A 26,244-nucleotide genomic window follows, 5' to 3' on the forward strand; every position below is an offset into this window, starting at 1 on the left:
TACTTAGGTTTTTCTGAAAGTATGTAGTTAGAAATGTCTGAAAATAAATCGATTATTTTGTTTCGTTTACTTTTAGCGAATTTCCCTATAGGGAAGTAGCTATTACCGTAGGTCTCATGGTAAGACTTAGGCCCGGGACCGATTTACTTTTTTCATTTTGATGTCCCCAGAGGCCAAAAACACCATTCGTTCAAATTTTTATATATGTATATATATATATATATATAGGTATATATATAGATTTATATATATATGTGTCCGTGAACACGATAACTTGAGTAATTTTTATCCGATTTTGATGAAATTTGGTTTGAAGGTGTAAGGCGGGATAAACTTGAATGAGTTCGCGATCCAGCATGATCGGACCATGGGAACAGGGTTTTATGGGGGGTTTTATGGGGTAAAAATGGGTTTTTCTCACTTTTGACCCTGAAAACACAAAATTTCCCAATTTTTCTCTAAACCTCCTTAAAGAGCTTAAAAAAACAAACAATTCAGTATATCAAAGTGTTTTTGTACAGTTATTGGTTACGGAGAAAACTAAAAAAATTGTAAATTTAAAATTCCCATGTTATTCTTATGGAGAATATTGTAAAATGTTGTAGTTTGCTTGTTTATGGATATCTTTTGTTCAAACTTGGCAAATATATTCATTTTCTACTAAGCAATAATTATTTTACTTAAAACACACACTTTATTGGTTTCCTTGTTGCAGCAAACCTAGGTACCCACTCGTTAAACCTAATGTTTTTTTAATAGATCCATTGAGAATCAATTCAGCCAAATGGAAATTCGCTTAGACAGCAGGTTTGCTGCGGCGGGGGTATTTTAACTGTTGTATTGCCGACAAAAAAGTGTCTCTAATGAAAACATTTACTCCTCAAGATCCTATAATTATTCCCAACTGTTTAGACAAGCACAAATTTGTTTAATCAGAATTTACTTGGCTATTTCCAAAGTAATGGTTTAAGCATCGTTTAAGTAGATTTTATAGCCTCCGGATTACCAATGAATATAAACATAATTACTCTATTTTAATGCTAAATTCAAATAACAATAACCGGCACATACTCTAAAAGGAATTCAAAAAAAAAGAGTAAACTACAAAAATTAAAACTTGTCTTTATTCAAGTAGTGTTACCAGTTACAAAGTAAATTATCTATTATAAAAAAATAAACTTTTGAGTCTAGAATCAAATAAGAGATAATAAGTAATGAGTAACTTACAATCAGTGACGTGGGTTTTTTTTTTTAATTTCTTGCTGTACATCTAATAAGGTGACCAATTTTACAAATTCGTTACCGGTGCAGATTCCTAAAGAAAGTTCTATTCTCGGTTAATGTTAACGGTGCAATTGGTACATTTTCTAACTAATGTCACAGATTCGTGGGTAAAAATACTTCATTGGGGCCGAGAAATCCTAATCAGAGTGCACCATTAGTCAGCACCCACAATGTAATATGCTGTGATTTTTCTTTAAATTAACAATAACTGTTTCATCTAAATAAGGCTAACTGATTATTTCAGGGCATAATAATCAAACTTATTTATCCAGCGAGAACAAAGTTATTTTTGAAAAACATCAAACCGTAGGCCTACAGTTTAAACATTTTTTAGGCCTATACAAACATCAGTAAAGCCTCGTTCACACGGTGCGAGTTTACAAGCTACTCGCCAGCGTGTAAGAAGCCGGCGAGTTGGCGAGTGTGCTTGTATTCGTTCACACGGAGCTTGTCCACTCGCCAACTCGCAGACGTGTGGAAAGACGCCGGCGAGTCGGCGAGTGCGCTTGTAGTCGTTCACACTGAGCTATTTTACTAGCTGCGTGTAAAAAAGCCGGCGTGTAGCTTGTAAACTCGCCCCGTGTGAACGGGGCTTAACAATGAATTATGTTGTTCGACGTTGTGACATGTTGCTATTTAGACATTGTGATGACAATGTTATATTATACATCATTTGTGTCATTTAACAAACGTTTTACATGGTGACAACATAAACGCCAAATATAGATGATAATTCGAAAACTAAAAGAAAGTAATACAAATTGAGTTTAAATTAGGAAGATGATTTGGAATTGCAATAACTTTAAAATTATATGGAATTTGATTCATGTCACCATATAAAGTGTTGGCTAAGTAACTTTAAAAAATTGTTCCTTTGTAAAATCTTTTTTTTTGTAATATTATGTTATCACTGTTGTCATTAAAAAGTAAAGCTTACCTCCTAAGAAATGTGAAATGAATTGAGAATGGCCCGTATTGTATTTTTGGAAAAAATATATGGGATTCGAAATAGTAAAAAATTTGTCTACATAAAAAGTCATCATTTTGACACAAATACAATATACATAGTAAAATTCTGACTCCGATCCTTGCTCTCGAGTCTGAGAAACTGCAAAGTATATCAACTATATACTGTATTGGTACGTATGTTTTGTATTACCTTTTCTTTTTATCAATCGATGGGAAAATAAAGTACTTCAATGGATATGCGCATTTTACATATCATAAAGAAGAGATGGTTTCTGTCTGTTGAATTTACCTATAAAACTAAGATGTAAAATTCAGGTTTTTTAATCAATGGTGGGTACACGTTGAAAGCATTTAATTGTATTCATGGATTTAAATTAGCTAAGGATTTTACAAACCATTCCTGCATAAAAATTAGTATATTTCATAGCGAGGGGTCCCATTGCAAATTTGCACATTTTAATAGGGTTCAACACCTTTTCTAAGGTAAAACTAACGGTGCAATACCCCTTTATTTTCAAAGATTATGTTTGTTTAAAGCAATTATTAAAAGTGAATACACTTACTAATTTACAATAATTTCCATTCATTGATTTTAGATCTACACCATGAAGACTAAAGTCACCTACAAGACCAAGTCGCAATTATTAAAAAGTAGCCTATTTAAAATCCATTTTTATAAAATAAAAAAAAATCTAAATGTGGTTTAACATTCAACTGAAGGATCAGCTTTTATATTGCAATTTAAATTCGAAAGTGAAAGTGTACGGCCTGGTAATTTGTTGATACATTAGTTTGGTAATAAGTTGCACTAGAAAAATATGCCTGAATCAATGGTGTAGTCAGTGAGGCGCGACTAATGGGATTTACTCACAGGGTCGACTCAAGCATTGTCTTGTTCAACCCTCGCAAGTAGGGGATTAGTTTCTTGCCCGGGTCGGACCAAGGAGCGCAAGCACCTCTGCGCTCCTTGGTCCTACCCCGACGAATTCTTCGGCCGAGGGGTTGACAGTTTTACGACTTGCGCTCCTCTGTCCGTTTCCCTGACCCAACACCCCAATAACTGGAATGGATTGTTGTGAAAGGAAACTCTAAGAATTTGCAAATGAAGTCCATTCTGAGTGACGTGTGGGGATTAACGGGACATTCTGTACGCTGTTTACAAAATATTTCCTTTGCCTTTCCAAGTACTGAATCTATATGGTTTTGCTTATATTAAACAATAAGTCAAATACGTTGTAGCAGATGTCTTTAGCTGCATTTTACAACAGGTATTTCGTTCACCTTTCTCAGAAATAGCTGTTCATGGCGGGTTCCTGAATCAACAATAAGGTATATTGTGTTATTGTCCTAATAAACACGAGAGACATTCGCCTATCTTTATGGTCGTATTATATAAATAACATTGAACTGATTAATTTAACAAATGATCATTGTTAATTTATTGTAACAATTAGGCTATTTATGTACTGTACATTTATGTTTTATGTTTTACATTTATGTTTTATATGTTTTTTTTTTTGTGCTGTATTTATGTTTTAGTATATATATGTACTGTTTAAATATTTATTTATTCAATCAATGTCCTGACTAATCAATACACAACCTAAACGATATTAAATAGAGATTTGATCATATTGTCATAGCATCTCTTTATAAGAAATCTGTCCGGAGTATGTGCAATTTTGGTTCATTAAACTTATTGGTAAATTGGTGTAAGATTGTTTTAGGTTTATTCGTAATCCGGACGCATACGAAGTTGAAGCTTTTGCTTTGGTATTAACAGTCAAGTAAAATAAATAAATAATTAAAATAAATAAATGATTAAATAATATTATAAATTTAAGAAAATGGGTTATTCGTTTGGCTCTGCTACCCGACCATTTTTATTATTGAGGTCTCAAATTAAAGGTATGCACGCACAGATTTGCCATCAAGCATCGGCGTATATTTTTCTATTATCTCACCCGGCTTATACGTAAACGAAATTGCTCCCCATGTTTTTCTTATGGGGGTTAAATTTGGTTTTCATGATTTTCTTCGTTAGGCTAAACAAATCATGTTAACAATTTAATTTTTGAGTTGTTCTAATTCTTATAACGTAGTTTTCTAAAGTTATCTGTTGTGGCTGCCAAGAAATAATCGGACGTTTGTTTCTCCTTTGAAAATGTATTGATAATTATAGTAGTGGTAGTTAATTATGTTACAAGACTATGACAAATTGCCAATTATTGAGTCAACTTGGTCCCCACGCACAGGCTTCGCATATGTGGGCCCTGTCGATTTTCAGAAATTACGTTCATTCTGTATCTATTATTCTTTTGTTATGAATTGCTTTTGATTTTATTTATTTGATTTAATTTTACTATGGTATTTTTCCGGACAAACTCCATTAAACATATAGCATGGTTCGAGGTTAATTTAACAACTTAAAACTAATTCATTCAACAATAGTTTACCTGAAAACTATTTTACTAATATTTGTTTAAAGTTTTACAGAATACACTTACACATGATGCTATTGTATGTTTTTATTTATACATGATATAGGTACTTACAACAAAACTTGTGAATTTTTGTGTTTATTTATACATTTATTGTATGGCAACAACGTAAACTTAAAGATAGGAGCGAGTGTATGCAATTCCAAGATAGAGTTTAGTATTCACCGATCCTACGATAGTTTTAAGAGTATATTTCGTACCTAGGGCCGAAAATGACTTTTTTTCAGCTCGGGATCATTTTTAGGTTTGAGACGAAGATGAAATCGGTCCGTGGTACGATTGCTGTTTTTAACCAAACTATACAAAACTGAGAAAATATATCAATAATGTAGGCAAGCATGTTTCTTTACAACCTTTTTATCAGCTCGTGAACATCACAGAGAAAATATCCGCATATCGGTGGAAATGTATTTTCCTGTCGATCTACAGAATGCCTTTATAAATTAAAATAGGCTAAAAAGACATAAAAAAAGAATTACAAATGTTTAAAACTAACATGGGTTTAACGGGTTGCTATGCTGGTGACGAAATAACAACTAATTATGAAAATAAAATCAAAACAAATGGAACATATTCCAATCACATTTATTATTTACAGTGTATGTTAAATGGAGAAGTATGTGTAGTACATTGCATAGTTTTTGTCGAGTTTTCAACCGCTGGACCTCAACTTCATTGTACACTTCATTGTTCATTGATCACTGGGAAATCCATTGTAAACTATAAGATATGCACACTAATCAATGCAAATACTTTAAGGTTATGTGAAAAAATATTTAAAGGAATCAGCAAAAATAGTAATACATAATTGCTGGGCAGCGGTCTATTGCAATTCATTAGGGATATACTGCTTGTATATTTAATGATATATATAAATGTTTTAATTAAATAAGCGATTTTCGGTACTAGGGCTGGAAAATTATAATCACAACTATAGCTGCTATTTCGACCCTGGACAGCAATGCGTAGCTTTCAGCCTCCAATTAACGTCTGTAAAACTACTAAAACATCGTATTGCGGTGAAAAATATTTGCCAATCATACTCAATCGACTCGGAACACTGCAGTTCCTGATTTAATTAAGGGTATTATTAAAAAGTACTCGTGCAGTAATCAATTAAACAGGGTAACGAATTGAAGGATAGATACAACTAGACGCAAAATACGCGTAGGTACAACTAGACGTAGGGACTACTAGACGGAGGGACCACTAGTCGTAGAGACTACTAGTCGTAGGGACAACTGGTCGCATCCGTACAAGCTAGGTGATACTACTTGTCGGTGGGATACACGTCTAGTTGTACCTACGTCTACTTGTACCTACGTCTAGTTGTACCTCCTAAAAATCTGCAGGTACAACTAGTCGGGTGAGCCACCGTCTACTTGTACCTACGTCTAGTTGTACCTACGACTAGTTGTCCCTAGGCCTCGAGGTACAAGTAGACGGAGGGACAACGAGACGGAGGGACAACGAGACGCGGTCCCGGTTTTGACAGTGTTATTTTGACCAAATATTAGCAGTACAGGATGGAATAAATTTGCCAAATTTGATCAACATACGTACGTAAATAAAGAAATAAACTGCAACAGTTTTCCTTTTCTCCATTAGAATAACATGTACATTTTAAATTTACAGTTTTATGACATTTGCTCCGTAACACTTAATCGTACAACTACGCTTCAATATACTAAATTACTTTCTTTTCAGCTCTACAAAATACTTCGGACAGAAATTGGGGGTTGAAAATGGGGAAAAAGTATTTTACCCCATAAAACATCGTTCCCATTGTCCGATCATGCTGATTCGCTAACTCGTGTGAATCATTGTAGGTGTACATGTGTGCCAAATTTCATTAAGTTATCGCCCTGACAAAAACACTAGGCTACAAAAATTTAAACTTAATAAAAAGTGTACTCACAAAAAATGTGTTTAAATATGAAAATAGTAACCATATTCACTATAATTTCTAAAATACATATAAATTTGAATTTATGGTGATTTTGGTTTCTAGGGACATTAAAATTTAAAAAAATTGATCATTTTGATGTCCCTAGAAGCCAAAATCACCATAAATTCAAATCTGTCCCAGGTCTAGGTGTTACCACGAGACCTATAAGGAAAATCTGCTAAAAGACAATGTTATTTTCTTTAAACTCGTCCATTTGATTATCAAGTGATCAAACCATTTTAAAACTGCTTACGAACAATGCGCATAGAATAATTAAAATGTTAAACTGTGAAATGTATCTGATCCATGTTATCAGCGTGTTCCGCCTTGTTGACCCTGATATCTAGACATATCTGTTTACACACCTTCACTCAACTGTTCCGAGGCTTTTACCCTGATTAAAGTTTTGCACCCAATACAACAGAATACTACTCCCTCCATTACCTGCTCAAAGCACGATAAGGAAAAGGGGTGTTTTGTATCTAGCCAGGAAGTTACTACTTCACAGTCTTTAAACTTTCTCTCCCAATACATAGTATAGGGAGAGAAAATTTGTTTAACAGGTTTTTTCATCAAAATTTTCGTTTGAGTTTTCGGTGGAGATATCCGTTTTGAGGAAGGTGGTTTTAAACAAACGGCAAGAACAATATTTATAAAATATTAGTGCGTTATGTCCTTCAAACTAAACAAATTGGTACTAGTAGCCCAGTCAATAAACACTAAAAACAGGCTCTATGCAGGATAGGATTTGTAGTACGTATATAGACAAACATAAAAAAAACAATTTTTGGACGAACAACAACTGAGATATGCGCGTTATAGCGAAAGCTTGCAAATAGCAAGTTGGGGAAAAGGGGTAAAGGGGAAAAAAGGTATAACAGTGGGGACTTTTGAGAAAATGTACCTCTTATCATGGTCTATCATCAGGGGGAAATCCAGTTTTCCCCTATTAGTTGTGAATAAAACCCTCAATTTACTGGGCTCTGGCCCCGATACAGTGAAAATTATGGTTCCAAAGCTATTGAAAGTATTGAAACTATAGTGAATTCACCCATAAAATTCGGGGTTGTTGACAAGCTAACGGGAGAAAGTGTGTGCCAGTTTGTTGATACCGTTTATTTATTGAAGGTCAGGCTAATTTCCATATGATTGCAACGCTCCTATTCCGCCTTGTGAATCCTCATTGCAGGAACTCAATCTTCATAAAACCCCAGATACTTCATGAAACCTGACATTTTCTTTATTATTCCCTGGCCATTCCCTTAATCTCCCTAAGGGATCCTAAAGGATCTCCTGCACCCAACGGAATAATAATGAATGCCTTGATAATAGGAAATTGAAATGAAATTAAACATTCTTTGTTAAAGCTACTACAGCACTAAAGGTGTAAATAAAAAGGACAGAACGCACAGCATACCAAACACAGCCCCAATTTCATACAAGTATTATCCTCTTAAAATAAACTGCGTGAATGCAAATTTTGTTTCAGCTTCAATTTATTTGTCCATGATTAAGACTGCAAAATAAATAACTTGCACATTTCTAAGCCTATCTTATTGAAATAAATATTGGAAAGCTTAGAATACGCATCAGCTTCACATTAATGTAAACCTATGATTTAATTCGATTATCAAACCACGCAATAGAGTAGAGCAGCACGCCAACAATATGTAAATGAAATACGCGTCGGGTTTAGATTGTGAATTAAATGAAAATGCAAAACGGTCTAAATATATGATGCATTATCATTTGATATTTTTGCATATTTCAAACTTTGATACAACCTCCTAACGAACACAAACATTTCCTTTGTATGAATTTCAAAAATGTGTTTTATTGGTAGTTATATAAAAGAAAAGAAATATGGATGAAAAGTGGATTAAATTAACGTTATTTCAAACGAGGACAGTGTCCTTTTATGTTTGAAAAGGTGTCACATTGCATATGAATGAGTGTTGGTTGTTTTCATATTAAAATACTGAAATAATACTTTGAAATCTATATATTGCTTATTTGAAGAACAAAGTAACTTTGTTATACCTCGTTCAACAATGAAATTGTGCTATTTAACTTTTTGGAAAATCTCCAATATTGTAAATACGGCTATACTGTAGTAAACAAAATATTCCTTACCCATTCTACAACCATAGTCTTTTAGACTGAAGTAAACATATTTCATTCATACTAAGAATATTTTTAAAAATATTATTATTCCAATATTCTCATTTTTATTACGGTATCAATCGTCAATTCATTGAGATGGGGACGCCACCTAGGTGTGTATTTTAACCCAAAATGAGTGAAGGATGAGTGTAGAATGAAGTGACATGATCTTTATTACTGACTTAGATCGGCTGTTTTAGTAGCCAGGATAATTTATTTAATAGGACAGGTCCGATTTAGAACCATAGAATACTATCTTGATAATTAGACCAATTCATTAATACCAAGGCAAAAATGTGGTTTGTATTCCACTATAAACTGTAGGTCCCTTAGTTATTAGTTGTATGGGCTATTAATTAACAGTTGTGTCTGAGGAATATATCGGCCTTGGTCGCTAACAAGACTACAAGATCGCGCCACTCATCCTACACTCATCTCCATTCATACTTGGCTTAAAATACCTACTTATGGTCACCATTTCATTAAAAATTATTAATAAGCTACTAATTTTAAAATACTGGCCCAATACCAAGCCTACAGCGATCCCCACCACCACACTCACCAACATCGAACGAATTTTATTTTTTTAATAACACTCATGGCGTTTAATTTATTTTTGATACGCTAGTTGTTTGCATAATAGATACTATTAGTTTCAATCTTTCATTTTCGGTCGATTAAAAAGATTGCGTATTCTACATAAATCAAAAATTGCCAACAGCTCAACCTCTGTTGGTACCTGTACCTCATAGACTACGTCCATTTTGGCTCTATTACTAGCTACAACCTTAATATTTAAAGGTATATTTCTATCAATAATCAAAGGTCAATCACCTATGAGTAATTTATTTCATTAATTATTATTTATTTGCAGTAGCAACATATGTAAACTTCGCTTGCTTGAAACAGGCTTGACAATTAATTACGTGAATTCACTAATCCTTATATTTACAACTTATCGCAGCTAACGACGGGTGTGTTGGTGTGCATGGGTTTAATTAATGTGGTGTTCCGCTTGTACGTGCTTTTACTAAATACATTTCTCCACGATTCCACTGCCGCGCTCTAACGGTGAAGTAGAAATATATACTTGTATACATCACTTACTGATGTGGTTGTAATAGTATATTACGTTACTAGTCCTGAAAATAAGTGTTTACCGGACGAGTGTGGTCGTTCCCGTGCGAGACGAAGTCGAGTACGGGATTACCATACGAGTCCGGTACACACATTTTGGACGAGTTACGTACGATAGTTTACGCCATACTACTAAATCCGTACAAATCCTTATATATTTCTACCAACTAAAGGACTAAAAATCACTAGTCATAACCTCTCTTAGGGGTTATGTTTTTGTTTATAACCACTCATTGCCACCTAAATACAGTATAATCAGCTGATTGGTGTCCGGTAAAACTCATTGCAGTACAGTAGTACGCAATGAAACCCCATTTGAATAAGCTGGCGGCAAACAGCTGTTTTCTGGACTAAATCCTTGCGTGGGAAGTTCGTCAAAATAATGTAGTATGGCGTAAAAACTATTTGGACAGACTTACATGAGTTCTGGTTTCACGTGTGAAAAATTATAGTTTGAGTATGTGGACATTTGCTTTAAAATAGACTAGAGGTCGTTCAGTGGTCGAAAACTCGACCAAAGATATGTAACGTGCAGACTTCTCTATTTTCACCCAGCGTAGTAAATAAAACATATGATTAGAATTTCTTCAATTTGTTTTCATTTTCAGGGTATATTTCGTTGTTATTTTGTCACCAACATGGCAACCCATAAGGCCCATTTTTTTAAAATTAATTTTTTGTGCTTATTTTTTAATTTATAAAGGGGTTCTGCACATCTACAGGAAACATATTTCTAAACAGTATGTGTAGATTCTGTGATGCATACGAGTTGAGACAAAAGGTTTTCAAGAAACATGCTTGTCTATTAATATATAGAGATGTATTTTGTTTGCATTTCTACAGCCCATAATCAGGTATTTTGTTGCAATGTTAATAGCTATATCCATACATTAAGGTCATCACGAAAAAAATATTTTACCAACTATTTATCTATTTAAAATTAAAATTTATATGGCACGGTTATTTTAAAATTCTCCATGCATTGATGTTGGAACAAAACTTTAGGGCTATTTTTTAATGCTTGTAAATATGATAACACATTTTAAAAAATATAGTTAATAATACTCTATTTTGTTTCAGATTTAAAGATTTCCCGACCTGGACACGTAAGTATATATACTAACCTATATGTAACTATATATCTGACTATGTAACTAACTATGTAACTAACTGTGTGTACTAACTACTATTAGTATAATATTTTAACGACGCACACACTATTCAAACGTACAATCTAATTTATGTAGTTTTTCCAAATTCTATGATTAAATTAAATTACTCCATGTCAACATTTTTGGATGGTCACTAATTAACATTATATTATAAAAAATATTACTTGGTGTAGCAAACTGTATTGAAGATATTTTATTCCATTTAAAATGAATCCCACGAATAAGCTTAAAACAAGAAGCATTTCTGAAAACCCAATATAAATTGCACAAGTTTTATTTTAGCGAATTTCCCATAAAGGGAATAAGCGTATTACCGTAGTACTCATGGCAAGATCTGGACCCGGGACCGATTTACTTTTTAGTTTTGAGGTCCCTAGAGGCCAAAAACACCATCAGTCCAAATTCATGTATATATATTTACAAACAAACAATATAAACAACAGTTAAGTGTTTAATGTATTTTGAAGTTTAAAAATTGACTAATGTCCGAAACATGTCACTTCTTTTTATAAAATATAAAATACAGGGTGCTCAGTTTTTACTTATTTACTTAAATATTTAATATATAAGCAGCCCTATTACGTGAACACCTAAATTAATATATTTATGTATATATATGTGTCCGTTAGCGCGATAACTCAAGCAAATATGATCCGATTTTCATGAAATTTGGTATAAACGCGTAAAGCTACATTTATTCAAACGAGTTCGCGAACCAGCATGATCGGACTATGGGAACGGGGTTTTATATGGGGTTTTATGAGGTAAAAATAGGTTTTTCCCATTTTTGACCCTAAAAACACAACATTTTACAATTTCTTCCCGAACCATTTTGTAGAGCTTAAAAAAACAAATAATTTAGTATATTGAAGCGTTGTTGTGCGCCTAATGGTTACGGAGAAAATTCCAAAAAATTGTAAATTTAAAATTCCCATGTTATTCTTATGGAGAATAAGTCAACTGTTGTAGTTTGCTTGTTTATGAACATATTTTGATCGAATTTGGAAAATACTTTCATTTCTTATTAAACTATTAACATTACAAAAAAAAAACACTTTTACCCTCCCTGTTGCAGCAAACCTCGTTAAACTAATTCTATTTAAATAGGAAATAAATGTGATATTTTTATGGAGGCAATTTATTGTAAATTCAATCAGGTTAATGGAAATTCGCTTAGTTTGCAGGTTCGCTGCGGCGGGGGTATTTACTGATACACTCATTTTACACAAATATTTTTACACAAAACCTATTCTTACAAAAGTACACAAAGTCCATTTCCTATACATGAATTTTCAATGAACTCATACTTAAAACAAAGTACTATTTTTGCTGATTAGCAAAACGGGGTTGTTGGTTTATTTGTCAGGCCGTAAAACGTATGTGCTGACTACCTGAGTTAAATCAAGCAATGGGAATTTGGTAAGGCTTTGTATTAATGCCATGACATGATATTTTGCATATAAAAAATTGACCCTCAATATCAAATATTAAAGGAGATATCACCAAGACGATGACAACTTCCTCTGTATTAGAGGACTTCCTTCATATTAGAGGACTTCGTCCGTATTAGAGGACTAACTCCGAATTAGAGGACTTCCTCTATATTGAAGAATTTCCTTTGTATGTGAGAGCTTTCTCTGTATTCAAAAACTCCTTTTGTAAAATAGAACTTATAAAAGCAACGGATATTTCTTACAATAATAATCCTAACCCGATATTTTCAAGCGTTAAATGTCTTTCACGTCACTTGAACTAGTTTGTCAGATGTTATAAAAAACAGTGACAACTTAACAAAAGTTTTAAGATTTTAAAGAACCAAGTTGGATAGACCCTTACAATCACGTAAACTCTACGATGGTTTAACGGAGCAATTCAAACAAAGTTGGACAAGAGCCCTGAGTTGGCTGTACTAGTCTAATATTTGATGTTTACTTAGTTTAAGTGGAAAGTTATCTTTGTTTATTAGACCCTTTGGATAGTAGACCCTTTGGACGTTTGATTTAAGAAACCAGCAAGTTTTGTGTAGAGGGGGAGTTTCAATTACTCTATGTCGTTGTATACATTGTAACCCCGAATTATGAAAAATTTGTGAGTGTTTCTAGCCTGCATCACAGTGTTAATCTTTAATGTACTTACTTAAGAAAAAATTGCGGACGAATTTCAAAGATTGAGAAAAGCACAGCTCCTCACAGGACTGATTATTTTCCCCCTAGAGACTAATTCAGCACCGAAACTCATGGGCTCTCCGTTTTTGCTGCAGTATAACGAAATTTTTTAAATAAACTATGCTTCCATCACTGCTACTCCACTATTATCATTTTAATCGTGTAATTATAATATAAGTGATTGAATTAACAAGTGTTCTGCCATTTGACGATCATTGTTCAGTTAGAACCTAATTTACAACTTAGAACAATGTCTGACATCACTAAAGCGGTCCTTTCAGGTGTTGCATTGTTCATTTGACGGAAGACGTCACCAACAATGGAGTTAGATTGGTCTAGTTACATTGTTACCAGTGTTGTCATTGTAAGATATCTTGTCAACACGTTATTGTCCTATCTTGATCTGTCAAATGTGACAGAGGTACTTTCAACAACTACTTTTACTGAAACAAGTAATTTAGGTAAACGAGCACTTAGGTTTGCTGCTACGAGGAAGGGAAACGTGTTTTAACCAAATGTAATAGTTCATGATTAAATCAATAAATTTGTCAAATTCGGTCAAAATATATCCATAAGCGAGCAAATTATAGCAGTTTTCTTTTTCTCGATAAGATAAGAAATTTAAGTGTACATTCTTTTGAAATGTTCTCCGTAGCTTTTAATTGTACAACAGTACCTAGTTTAGTATACTAAATCATTTGTTTTTTAAGCTCTACATGATGGTGGCAATGACAATTTGGCATTATTATGTTTAAAAGGTAAAAACTTGAAAAAATGTTTTTGATAACTTTTAAACCACCAAAGCACCCTATTCATATCACCTGATCTTGCAGATTCGACAACTCAATCAAGTTTATCCAGCTCTGCTAATATATATGCTCACACACATACATGCTACAATTGTAAAACCTTACACAATTTAAACTAATAGCCTAGTCTTTATGGCCTCAGGGGACACCAAAATGAAAAGGTTAGCCTACAGTAATACCTCTTATGTAGTGAAATCTTCTAAAACAATCAAAAAACAATTTTTGGATACCTATGTCTATCTCCAAAATAAATAAAAAATTACATAATCTAAGTCATTTCCGTACAAACTCACTTAAGATGCTCTTTATATTCAGAAAACTTCTCCAATTTTCATGTAAGAAGTTGTAAATGATACAAGTTCTGGAAGGAATCTACAAAACACCATCACAAGCTAAGTTTGCCGCTAACCCTTACACTTCCTTAACAACGCTTTTAGTAACAGAACTTATTTCCCACGCATATTCATCATAACTGTGTGTCAAAAGTAGCATGTTACTGTACTTTTCTTCCTGTTCCTATAATTATCTCTTCTTCCTATTACAATTCTTTCTAACGGCTCTTAGGAATAAACCTTTCTCTATGGTACTCCATTTTAGGGCACGAGCAAAGCTATTAGTTTTTAATAAGTCTTCGATCAGCCATTCCATAATATGATGGAATTGTCTATTGTGACGATGAATTGAGCTCTGGAATGCACGACGCAATATCTAGCGTCACACAATTGGAACTTGGAATATCACGTTCCACTTTACGTCCTTGAGCAATAATTCATTATAGGCGAAAATAATTACTTGATTTTTTAAACAAACCAGATAAATAAAATTGGTGATGTCCTCTAAAATATTTGTTTACCAAATCTGTCAGAAAGAGTGACATACAAATGTTTTTAATGTTCTATTGGTGGAGTAAAATACTAACCTAACCAAACTCAACCTAACCTAAACTAACCTAACCTTACCAAACCTAACCTTAAATAAAGCCCGCATTCCACAATTTTAGGTTCATTTACTTACAAAACTCATGTTATTGATAAACTAACCTAACCTAACCAAACTTAACCTAACCTAACCTAACCAAACTTAACCTAACCTAAACTAATTTAACCTAAACTAACTTAACCTAACCTAACCTAACCTAACCAAACTTAACCTAACCTAAACTAACCTAACCTAACCTAACCAATCTTAACCCAAAATAAAGCCCGCATTCTACTATGGCTTAGAGTCACCCGCAATGCTAGCGCCATGCGGCAGTACATAAGTACTTAGCGGCCGCTTTTCCGGTGATATTTTACTTAATAGTGGTCCGTAATAAAAATTACATATTCTTGTTCAGGAGGAATTTCTGCACAATTTGAGTACCCACAACATGGGTTTTGGGCAAAAAAGATTTTTCCCGTTTTTCCCATTTTCCGGGAAAACGGGACTTTTCCGCAAAAAATGAATATCATATTTGGAATCAGCACTAAAACACGAACAGATTTAAAAAAAAATAATTTTTAGAGCGTTGACTGGAGGTCGACATAATTACCAAATATACTACTGTACTGGAAGATATTTTTAGTTTTTGTTATCTTTAAAAAGTAATCCGAATGAATAAAAATAGGTAGTAGAAAAAATACTAACCTACAAGTATATACTGCAGTGAATCATCAGATCAAAAATACATGTCGTCACAGGAATATCAACCAATAATATCACCGATTAAGTCACTTGACACTAATCAATTTAAGTAAATGTATACTAAAACACAGCCACAAACACTACACGATACAGATACAGTACTAACACTCATTACATTATAATGTACACCGACGAACTCGTAGTAACATGAAAACACATCGCAACCGTTCAACAACAAAAATGATCAAATAATAAACCCAGACTAGTGAGTGCATCATGCACACTTTATAATCAGCTGTTAAGAAAAGGGCTTTGGTTTATAACCTATAACAGCCAATATTGGAATACGCTTTAACATACTATATATAATTAATTATTGTAGTATATTATATTAATTATATCAGTCGATATATCATGGCAATATGTAATCAACTCATCGGGAAAAATCTATTTTCGCTACTATGAAATTACGGAAATAATCTGCAGGTAGTGTTATATACCCTTTTTGATGTGGTTCGTTCATATCTTTTCCGAGTAAGTTTTGGATTTTAATGTCTTTTTTTTTGTTTTATTACACTTGTAATTGAATCTTGTTTTGTAATATACATTGTCCAAACAAGGATGTTTGTAAAATACAACTTTAGACTGCAGCGTACTTTTTGGGTAGTGTAATCAACTATGTTATTTTTTTATTGTTTGCTAAAAAGATGGATATTTATTTCAGCATCTAAAAATCGAAGAACCCATTAAATATATATTTTATAAAATTAAACATGTAAATAAAAGATTGTTTACAATTAACACGAATGGCCATTCATGTGCTCATGTCTAATTATATTTTGGCGAAATACTTTAGTCCTAAAATAAAAATATTATGTGGAAAGAATTTATAGCTTTGAGATTAAACGGGGACCTTCCCTCAGTCTTATCAAGATTGTTCCATTTGGCTTTGACCCAGAAATATTGGAGTAAAACCCTTACTGTATGGTAAAACACATTTCAGCCTGAGCATAGGCCTATAACATATGGCCCTAGATAAAATACTACTAGATTAAAACGATCAAATTATACAATCAATGGTAGATTTTTTTAAACTCTTCACTTTTTAAATTCAGTTAATAAAACTGGTCATTGTTTTGTGTGATTATTGGTTACGTAGAAAATTCATAAAATTTTTAATTTAAAATTCTCACATTATACTTATGGAGGATAAGTAAACTTTTTTAGTTTGGTAATTTCCGGATATTTGTTGATTAAACCTGACCAATTTCTTTATTTTATACTAAGCTATTCACATTTTACTAAAAACACACTTTATTACCCCCCCCCCCTGTAACAGCAAACCTAGGTACTCGTTAAACCTAATGCTATTAAATAGATTTAAGTGATAGCAAAATCAGGCAAATGGAATTCACTTCTGCAGGTTTGCTGTGACGGGGGTATTTTTAAAATTTCCTTTTTTAGCTTCGCCACGTTTGTCTCATAGAGGTTTATTAGATTGTTTACCAAACAAAGCATTCCAGTCGATACGGCATATAATCAGGTGCTGTTCATTGTATGCTTCATTGTTTACACCTTAGCACAACAATGGAACAATAGGCCAATAGGAAAATGGAACAATAGATCAAAGGACACGCCAGATTAGTTCTATTGTTGCCATTGTTGGTTTTCTCCCTCTCATTTTTGTTCCGTGTTCTTTCATTTTCCTCCGGCTCAACTTCTTATTAAAAGATACACAATTCATGATATTTATTTGTATATACAATGTACGTTTGAGATATTTATTATAAGGATATCATTAATTATTCAAATTCGGTTGTATGGTGTATTTTTAAAGTTTATACCTTATTACAATATTATTTTTGTATTCGTTAGGCTACATGTTTTTCTGCAGTGTATGCATTGAGCAAATGGTTTTAGTTTAGATATTTACTTCATTGTCTTTAATATTTGTGGGAATGTCTGTAAAAAGTGCAGAGTATATTTTTCGACCCTGCATAGGCCCTACACTTCTATTGTTTCATTTATACTATCAACGCATACATAGGCATCCATATCTATCATGTGCAAGGGCCACTTAAACATCTGGAGTTGAGTTATATGACAGAGTATTAATTTCAAACTTAAAAATATCTGTGGCCTCCCGTCCCCCGTCCCCTTTTTCCCGTCGTAGATACATATGTCCGCAATGTTCCGGTGAAATATTTTGTAGACCCTTGTCAGGTGGCAGCAATCCCTAGTGTCCGCAATTTCCGTGTTAATGATGTGTCCGCAATGCTCCTAGTCCACAATCACCCGTATATCTCTGGACTTGAATACAAGTCAAGAATACATTGTAACTACACCTGTCATCAAATCATCGCACTATTGATAAATTTACATGGGTTTACTTGAACTTCCGTAAGATCTTTTGTATGTAGCTTTTTTATTTTTTTCAAGTTCATAAATTATTACGCTAAAATCCACCGGTGATTTTCGGTAGTCGAACCCGTGCACTCGATTGTCCAATCGCTGCACCAACCGCGTTCCAACAGTATATAGCAATCACTCTGCGCTGCGTGGATCTAATCTACTTGCATCACCATGAATAAACCATGAACATTTATATCAATTAACACCCGTCTCACTTTTATACCCAATCCTTCAAGTGGGCGTGGCATTAAATACGCGTAAGATTTATACAAAACTAGCTGTAACCCGCGGGCTTTGCCCCGTTAAACTTCTTAATTTTCAAGATTATCTCGTTCGCATGGCTCAATCACGTCCTGGTTGAAGTTTGTTCGCTACGCTCACTCACCTTTAGGTTGGAGCTCGTTCGCTACGCTCACTCACCTTTAGGTTGGAGCTCGTTCGCTGCGCTCACTTGCCTTCAGGTTAGCTCGTTCGCTACGCTAACTCGCCTCCAGGTTGAAGTTCGTTCGCTACGCTCACTCACCTTTTGGTTGCACATTAGCTGTTGTCATAAATGTAAAAGAAATAATAGGGCTGCACCCTGTTGGTAATCCTTGTAACTTTAATGCTATTGAACATCATAGAACAGAACCAACTTGTTTAATTGAAACAGCTGTTAAGATTCAATAATTCCATTTCTCATAAGGTTAACATGGGAAACTCCAGAGCCACTGGGGCGGAGCCCGAAAGGATTTTTGAAATAAGAATATGCCTATATGTTAATCGGGAATGTGAGCTATCATCATGCCAAATTTCAGCCCAATCCGACCAGTATTTTTCGAGTTTACTTTTCCCATACACACATACACACATACAGCAACCACCTCTTTTTTATAATAGTATAGAAGATAGATAGATTACACTTCAAGATTCGAATACATTAGCATTACAAAAGAAGTGTTTAATGTGTCATAGTTATATTTGCGTCTCGATATCAAAGTCTTGTCCTCCCATGGATACATTTTATCAATGAGGTGTGAAATAACAGTTTTTCAATAGTTATCACTTCTTAAGTGTATGTTTGTGAAAATTTTGGGTATTGATCCTGTATTAATCTAATATGATATTGACATTTCCCGGCTCGCTAGGTTTAATAGATGTCAGGCAGGCGTTAACATTAACATATTGATTTGGCAAACACCTGCAAGCCAGTGACCTGATCTTTACACTATTTTACACGTGAAAGCAACGTAACTATAACGTTAACTTGAATAGTAAAAGTCGACTCTTCATTTCATTTTACAGTGAAACCATAATCCTCTTTCAGACGTTTTTAACTAGAGGGATAAATATTTTCAAAACACCTGGTGGAACCCGAGTGGAGATTTAGGTGTTTTAAAACTCTATATATTCAATGGCAAAACTGACCCTTTATAATCCCCTCCAACGATGGTGGCGGTTTAGGTGTCTTTGGGCGGTCATAAAACTCGTGGCAGTATAATAACAGCAAGTTTGTGACAGACTAAGTAAAACAAAAAGCTTAATGTGCTGTCCATTCAAAACTATCATTCACTGGGGGTGGCCATTCACTGGGGTTACTATTCACTGGGGGGTGACCATTCACTGGGGGTGGCCATTCAATGGGGGGTGACCATTCACTGGGCGATGGCCATTCACTGGGGGTGACCATTCACTGGTGGGTGACCATCCACTGGGGGTGGCCATTCACTGGGGGGACTATTCACTGGGGGTGACCATTCACTGGGGGTGACTATTCACTGGGGGTGACCATTCACTGGGGGTGGCCATTCAATGAGGGGACTATTCACTGGGGGTGGCCATTCACTGGGGGTGACTATTCACTGGGGGGGGTGACCATTCACTGGGGGTGGCCATTCAATGAGGGGACTATTCACTGGGGGTGGCCATTCACTGGGGGTGACTATTCACTGGGGGGGTGACCATTCACTGGGGGGACTATTCACTGGGGGGGTGACTATTCACTGGGGGTGGCCATTCAATGAGGGGACTATTCACTGGGGGTGGCCATTCACTGGGGGTGACTATTCACTGGGGGGGTGACCATTCACTGGGGGTGACTATTCACTGGGGGGGTGGTCATTCACTGGGGGTGACTATTCACTGGGGGGGTGACCATTCACTGGGGGTGGCCATTCAATGAGGGGACTATTCACTGGGGGTGACCATTCACTGGGGGGACTATTCACTGGGGGTGACCATTCACTGGGGGTGGCCATTCAATGAGGGGACTATTCACTGGGGGTGGCCATTCACTGGGGGTGACTATTCACTGGGGGGGGGGTGACCATTTACTGGGGGTGGCCATTCAATGGGGGGGTGACTATTCACTGGGGGGTGGCCATTCAATGGGGGGTGACCATTCACTGGGGGGTGACCATTCACTGGCTTAGTAGCTGAGTATATAGTGCTTGCCTAGCAATAATAATGTTGCCGGATCAATCCTGAAGTCAGTAGCTTTTTATGATGGTTCGAAACTGGACCTAGCTCTCCTTGATCATTGGGCTTTAAATAAATTGTCCATGCCAATTAAACAGCTGATCTTAGTCATTAAAAACTACTAAGATCATCTCACACCATTCTACACCATCGATCTCTATAGAGATCGATATTCTACACTCAGCCTTCACTCATATTTCGGCTAAAATACGCACACGTCCCTATCTCAATTAGTTGTATAACCCTATTTCAACATTTAGCATGTTCAGATTCATTTATCCGTAGAGTAAAATATGTAAAGTGTAGGTGTTATCATAAGTTAAAGGTAATGTGTGTTTAAGGATGGATTGGGAGTTGCAAAATTTGTGATTATTATTTTTTATTTCAAGGAAACTTATTTCTTTCTCGTAATTAAAACGCCAGTTTCTAGGTCAAAGAAATTTTCCGCCTCAGCGCACGCCGGTGGCTGTAGAATTCCTTGTTGTCTTGTCAACAGTTCCAATATTCGAAAATTTATTTTTAGAAAATAATAGGCGTATTTGTTTGTTTATTATTGCCTTCGCCCTAAAAAAGCATTTCCTGTACAATTTAGTAAAACAAATTAATTAATTTTGCAGATATTGACAATTTATTGTAATGCAATACTAAATTTAAAAGTTCAAAAAGGCCAATACAGATATATTATATATATTAACAAATTATTATATATTGGCAAAAATTATTAGACATTTAGTATTGCATTACAAATTAACTTATGCACTTAAGAGTTTGAGAAATTAAATTTACCACGTCTAAAAATCTTCCAACCCTTCTAAAATGTCTTCATTACACTAGGTAGCCGGTAGGAATTAAACAGTATATTGAAACTAAGGAACTTAATGAATAAAACACAAACTTTGAAACTTATTGACGCCTTTTATTGTAACACTTAAACAATGGTAGTACCCTATGTTGAGATGGTCCTGAACTTAACATATTTTCGTGGCTTCAAATTTTACATTACATGGGAAGTCTAGTAATAAGCTATGGGCTACTGCCAATGGCTAAGACGATTACTGTATTGTAGTGAAATATAATACGGATTTTGTGTTATTAGACGTACTTTCTTAAATTGCCTAAACACAATAAAACTTCCATTCAAATTGAGAAGTTATTTAACATATTTAATTAATTTAAAAATAGAAATCTTTACCAAGATCTGATTTGGATTCGTGACATTAGTGATGTAAGACGCACGACGTGACGACGTGGCAAGATTTTCGGTGCCAAATTGGCACAATCTCCGGTCTCCAAGTCTTGTAAATATCTCTTTGTCATTCTTGGTTGTTCTCGCCTAAAGAACAAGATTAAGATTACACTCTGTAACACATTTGAAACGGTTAACCTGCATTTATCTGTACCCTATTAAAACAAACTGCTCGACTGCTCAATCCGGTCAGTTATTCGACAGCAAAATGAAATGTAAAAGTATCACCCTGTGCATATTAAGTCCCCCTATTCGTTTACCAAATTTATCTTCGTGAATTGTTTCTCTAATTGCAAACCTGACATTTGGCTTTTAATTGTCTAAATTTAATACCAGTTAACAAAGTAAATGAAAAAACTAACATAGCCACAGAGGGGTCTGATGTTGACCTTCAATGTTTAGCCAAAAAGGCCTACAAAATAACAAGCAAAGCAAAGCCACTTTGTTGATATTGATCAAACAGTTTACCTGATGATTACATAGTAACAACAAGTTCTGGGTTTGGACCGTTCCCCAACAAAAATAAAAAAATCTAAGTTGGTACGTGCCGCTGAAAAGGCTGTTTTCTTGCAGAGTTCACAGTTTAGATTTTACGGGTTTTTGTGTTATTAAGAATATAATATTTAAACGTTAATTTTTAAGAGTATCTTTAAGTTCTGGTACCATTCCAGAGGCGAATGTGTCATTCAAAAAATGAATGTTTGTCCATGCCCATGGTTAACTTTGATTTTCTTTGCAATGCCCATTTTTTACAAACAAAAAAAAACTACGAATTAATTATTTTTCTTGTAGATTCTCCCTGTATTTGGTAATCTCAACAACAGTAAGGCATACAAACTTCTATTGGAATCATGTTACAACAGCTTTACCACCAGAGGTAAAACGATGTGAAAAGTTCTAATGCATGATGCGGCTTTGTTAGTAATTCATCACATGTCAAAAGTTATCCCATTCGAAAATTGAATTCATTTTCCCATTAGGAAGCTAGTACTTAGATCAATCCATAAACGTCACCTAACTGATTGCGAAAGTTTAAAGTGAATTTACCAGTTAACATTTGGCTCACTGAAACTCTTTTTAGTCAATTGGCAATTAAACTGAAATCCAAATGTGTTCGAATGAAAACTCGTTAAGTGTGTCAGCGACAACTGAACTCTAATTTGGCCAGGCAGTAATTTGATACTTCTTTTTCAAATTAATCCATTAAGTAACGTTTTGCGTGATAATATAATTTATTTCATTGGAAAAATCAATATTGCTCGATAACTACTTCGATCAAATGCATCTTCAACAAAACTCGTAACAAATTATAAAATGATAAAATACGCACACTAAAACTGTATCACCTAACAATTAAAAATGAGTATACAGCACAAAGTGTTGTTTAATCTATTCTAAACTAAGTAGCTATGCAAATGCAAGGTACAAACCAAAGCAATGTCTTGGGGTTCAAAGGAACAGAATCCCGCGCCCGCATACCACCAGACAAAGGCAAACAAGTTAACTATGCAATAGGACGTACCTCACAGACATCCGGGATTAAACTTTACCACATAGAATTAAAACTGTTTTTAGGTTACTTGAGTTTGTTCTCCAAACAAAATTAAAATATATCATAAGCAGCATCAGTAGATGCAGCATGTTAGTACATTAATTTATTCTAATGTTTCGATCTATTAAATTCACAGTAATATACTTGTTTAAATTCAACTGAACACACGCTCAAATTCAGGTATTTCTCATAGTTATATATAATTTATTGAATAGTTATACAAATAAACTGCATAAGAATTATTTTTAATTTTTATTACAACACAATTAAAACTAAATAATACTAAGGGAGTATGTTTTATCTATGATAATATGTACTACCACAGCGGAATAGATTCTCTAGAGATCATGGGAATAGAATGCGTTGTTATTTAATTGACAAAACACAATAGAATATGTAGTGGTATGCATTTCTAACTAACCATTTAATTTAGGTTAACAATATAATCATTGCATGTAGTATGTGACAACAATTCAATAATTTACGAGATCAAAAGCTGCTTTGATTGTCTGCACTCTACCACACGACTATCCTAGCAGACGGCAGACTATTCACTGCCCAGTGATTGGAGGTGTGTCGTCGTCTGCTAGTGCGCATGTTTCTTCTTCTTCAGTTTCAGTACCAAAACAAACATGACATGCGGGAGTGTGTCGATAATTTGTGTTCCAGTAGTTTTAGCTCATTTTAAAAGATTAGTGTTAAATAAACGTTATAGCTTACTGTCATATGTGCATAATTAGTGTTTCCTTTGCTATCCTAATAGATGGTAGAAAATTATTACGGGTTCTTCCAAACAAAAAAGTATACTGTCATCATGACCCAGATAAGCAATGCCTACTGAACATCTCTCCCGAAAACATTTATTTAGAAACTCGATTATAATATAAATAAGTGCTACAAATCTATCAACGATATTTACAATGAAACAGCAGAAAAAGAGGCCTTATCCAGGTATGATTAATGCTCAATAAACTGGGCGTAACCATAGACTATCAATTACAAATACAGTAATTAATTCAAATAGACTAGCACTCTAGCTTTTTTGTTTATGGTTATTGATCTTCAATTGCATGCTAACAAGATCCACACTGTCACCATAATTTAGTTTATCAGTGAAAATCTGACTTTGTTATTTAACAGGTCTAGGTTCTTTTTGATATTTGCGCTCAGATTTTAAGAGCGGACGTTAGGTTAGGATGGAATGATATCACTGACTAAATAGGCTACTGTTACTGTACTATATAACTATAGTTCGCTTACTTTTAACTCGTTGCACTTGATAGCTGTATAGGTGAATGTTAAGGTTACAGATTTTTTTGGGTGGGCCTGAGCAAGATAATAATTATTACCCTAGGCCTAGCCTAAACTTATTATTATCATCATTAAGCTTATTACCATCTTCTTGGCCATTGACCCATCGTATGACAGGAATAGGCTGTGTCAGCGTCAATACAAACTAATTTTATTTCCCGCACATTTTAAAAAACTCACAAATTTTAGAATGTTTGAAGAAAAGGTAGGTACTTTGGGTACTTATGGCGGTTGATATAATATTAACTTACTAATACTGAGCCCATCCAAACTGCCTTCCAGGAATTCTTTTAGCCTATTGAACAGTAAGGGGTTTTACAAAAGAAATTTCCTGTGATGTTTTTAAACTTTCTGCTGTCCAGGGTCTTTTTGGCAGCTGGGAGGGGAGTTGATTGAAGAAACTTAGTCTAATCAATGCTACATTATAATATTGTTTTTAGTTAAAAAAAAAAACGTAGTTTCCTTTATGCTTGATGTGTGTACCAGATTTAAAGTAGGCTTATTGGTCGAGAGAGATAATGCAAAACCAAGCAACGTAGGATTAACTTATATGCAGTATAAGCATAAATGGTGATGTAGATACCAATCATTTATGTAGCCTACCGATTAGTATTTTTTGGCTATGTTATATAACTTACCAAGTTAAATACCAGTAGTTTATGGATAACCACACTTCAACCCTCACATTACCCTTTCCATATTAACACAACAAAACCATCACTCACAAAACCCTCAAAGATCGTAAAATTTAACTCATTGAGGGTAAGGTAAAACACATTGTTACCAATCAAGAGGCCACAGGGATTGTGTTGGGAGGGTTTAGAAGTAGCCAATTTTAAAGCCAGGATAACTAGCCTTTATAAACTAACAGTATTAATGAATTACTACATGAACTTGACAAGTCAGGAGATTAATTGTCAGTTTACCAAGGGGAAGAAGAGTGGGTCCTTGAAACAGACGAAGGCGCAGACACCCAGTGGATTGCCAAGACACAGATTAGACTAATAAAAGGGGGCAGTGGTTTTATTGATGAGGGATATTAATACATCAAAAAGGGCCTTATTAATGGCACAAGGCTTTGTGATCAGAATGGTTAACAACTTAATAGAATGTAAAGTCTTAACTGGAACAAGTGAGTGGGGACATATTTTAATTTCGAGGATAAAAATTTACCCGTCTGAAACAAACTTACCTTTTAAAATGGAAAGATGCTAATTTCTGTTACCTTTGGCATTTGCAGCGCTGTTCTTACCCAGACCAATTTCAATCATGAGCAACTATATTATATGTTGTTTTAAGTAGGCTACACCTATTAATAGGATAAGCATATTCGTTACGGAAAACTCTGACCAAGGTAATCTTCCTGAAGGTAACTTTAAGGCTAAAATCGTAGTATTCATGGAAGTGCTTTTGTGATAAAAATATTTTTTTAGTGTTTATTTTTAAAATTGTGTTTTCTTCAAGCAGCATTTTTATGACCCTCAAAATATGCTAC

The 26,244-nt window shown here is 34.5% G+C and overlaps 1 protein-coding gene across 2 annotated transcripts in view; it reads left to right on the forward strand.

The window, feature by feature from the left end:
• LOC128991332 (diacylglycerol kinase eta-like) overlaps positions 1-26,244 on the forward strand; it is a 154,313-nt gene that overhangs the window by 86,467 nt on the left and 41,602 nt on the right. The window contains exon 5 of one of the 2 annotated variants that reach the window (XM_054414137.1): positions 11,083-11,108. Coding sequence is in view for 1 of the 2 variants with exons in the window: in XM_054414136.1 (XP_054270111.1) it covers positions 24,359-24,389 (31 nt within the window). In the remaining variant the exon portion in view is untranslated. Of the gene's footprint in view, positions 1-11,082; positions 11,109-24,131; positions 24,390-26,244 lie in introns of those variants that run through there. The other variant, XM_054414136.1, reaches the window with a different exon arrangement.

This window comes from Macrosteles quadrilineatus, unplaced genomic scaffold (genome assembly GCF_028750875.1).
Source record: "Macrosteles quadrilineatus isolate MER2022 unplaced genomic scaffold, UCM_ALF_1.0 Scaffold_4__1_contigs__length_99947679, whole genome shotgun sequence".
Taxonomy (NCBI): domain Eukaryota; kingdom Metazoa; phylum Arthropoda; class Insecta; order Hemiptera; family Cicadellidae; genus Macrosteles; species Macrosteles quadrilineatus.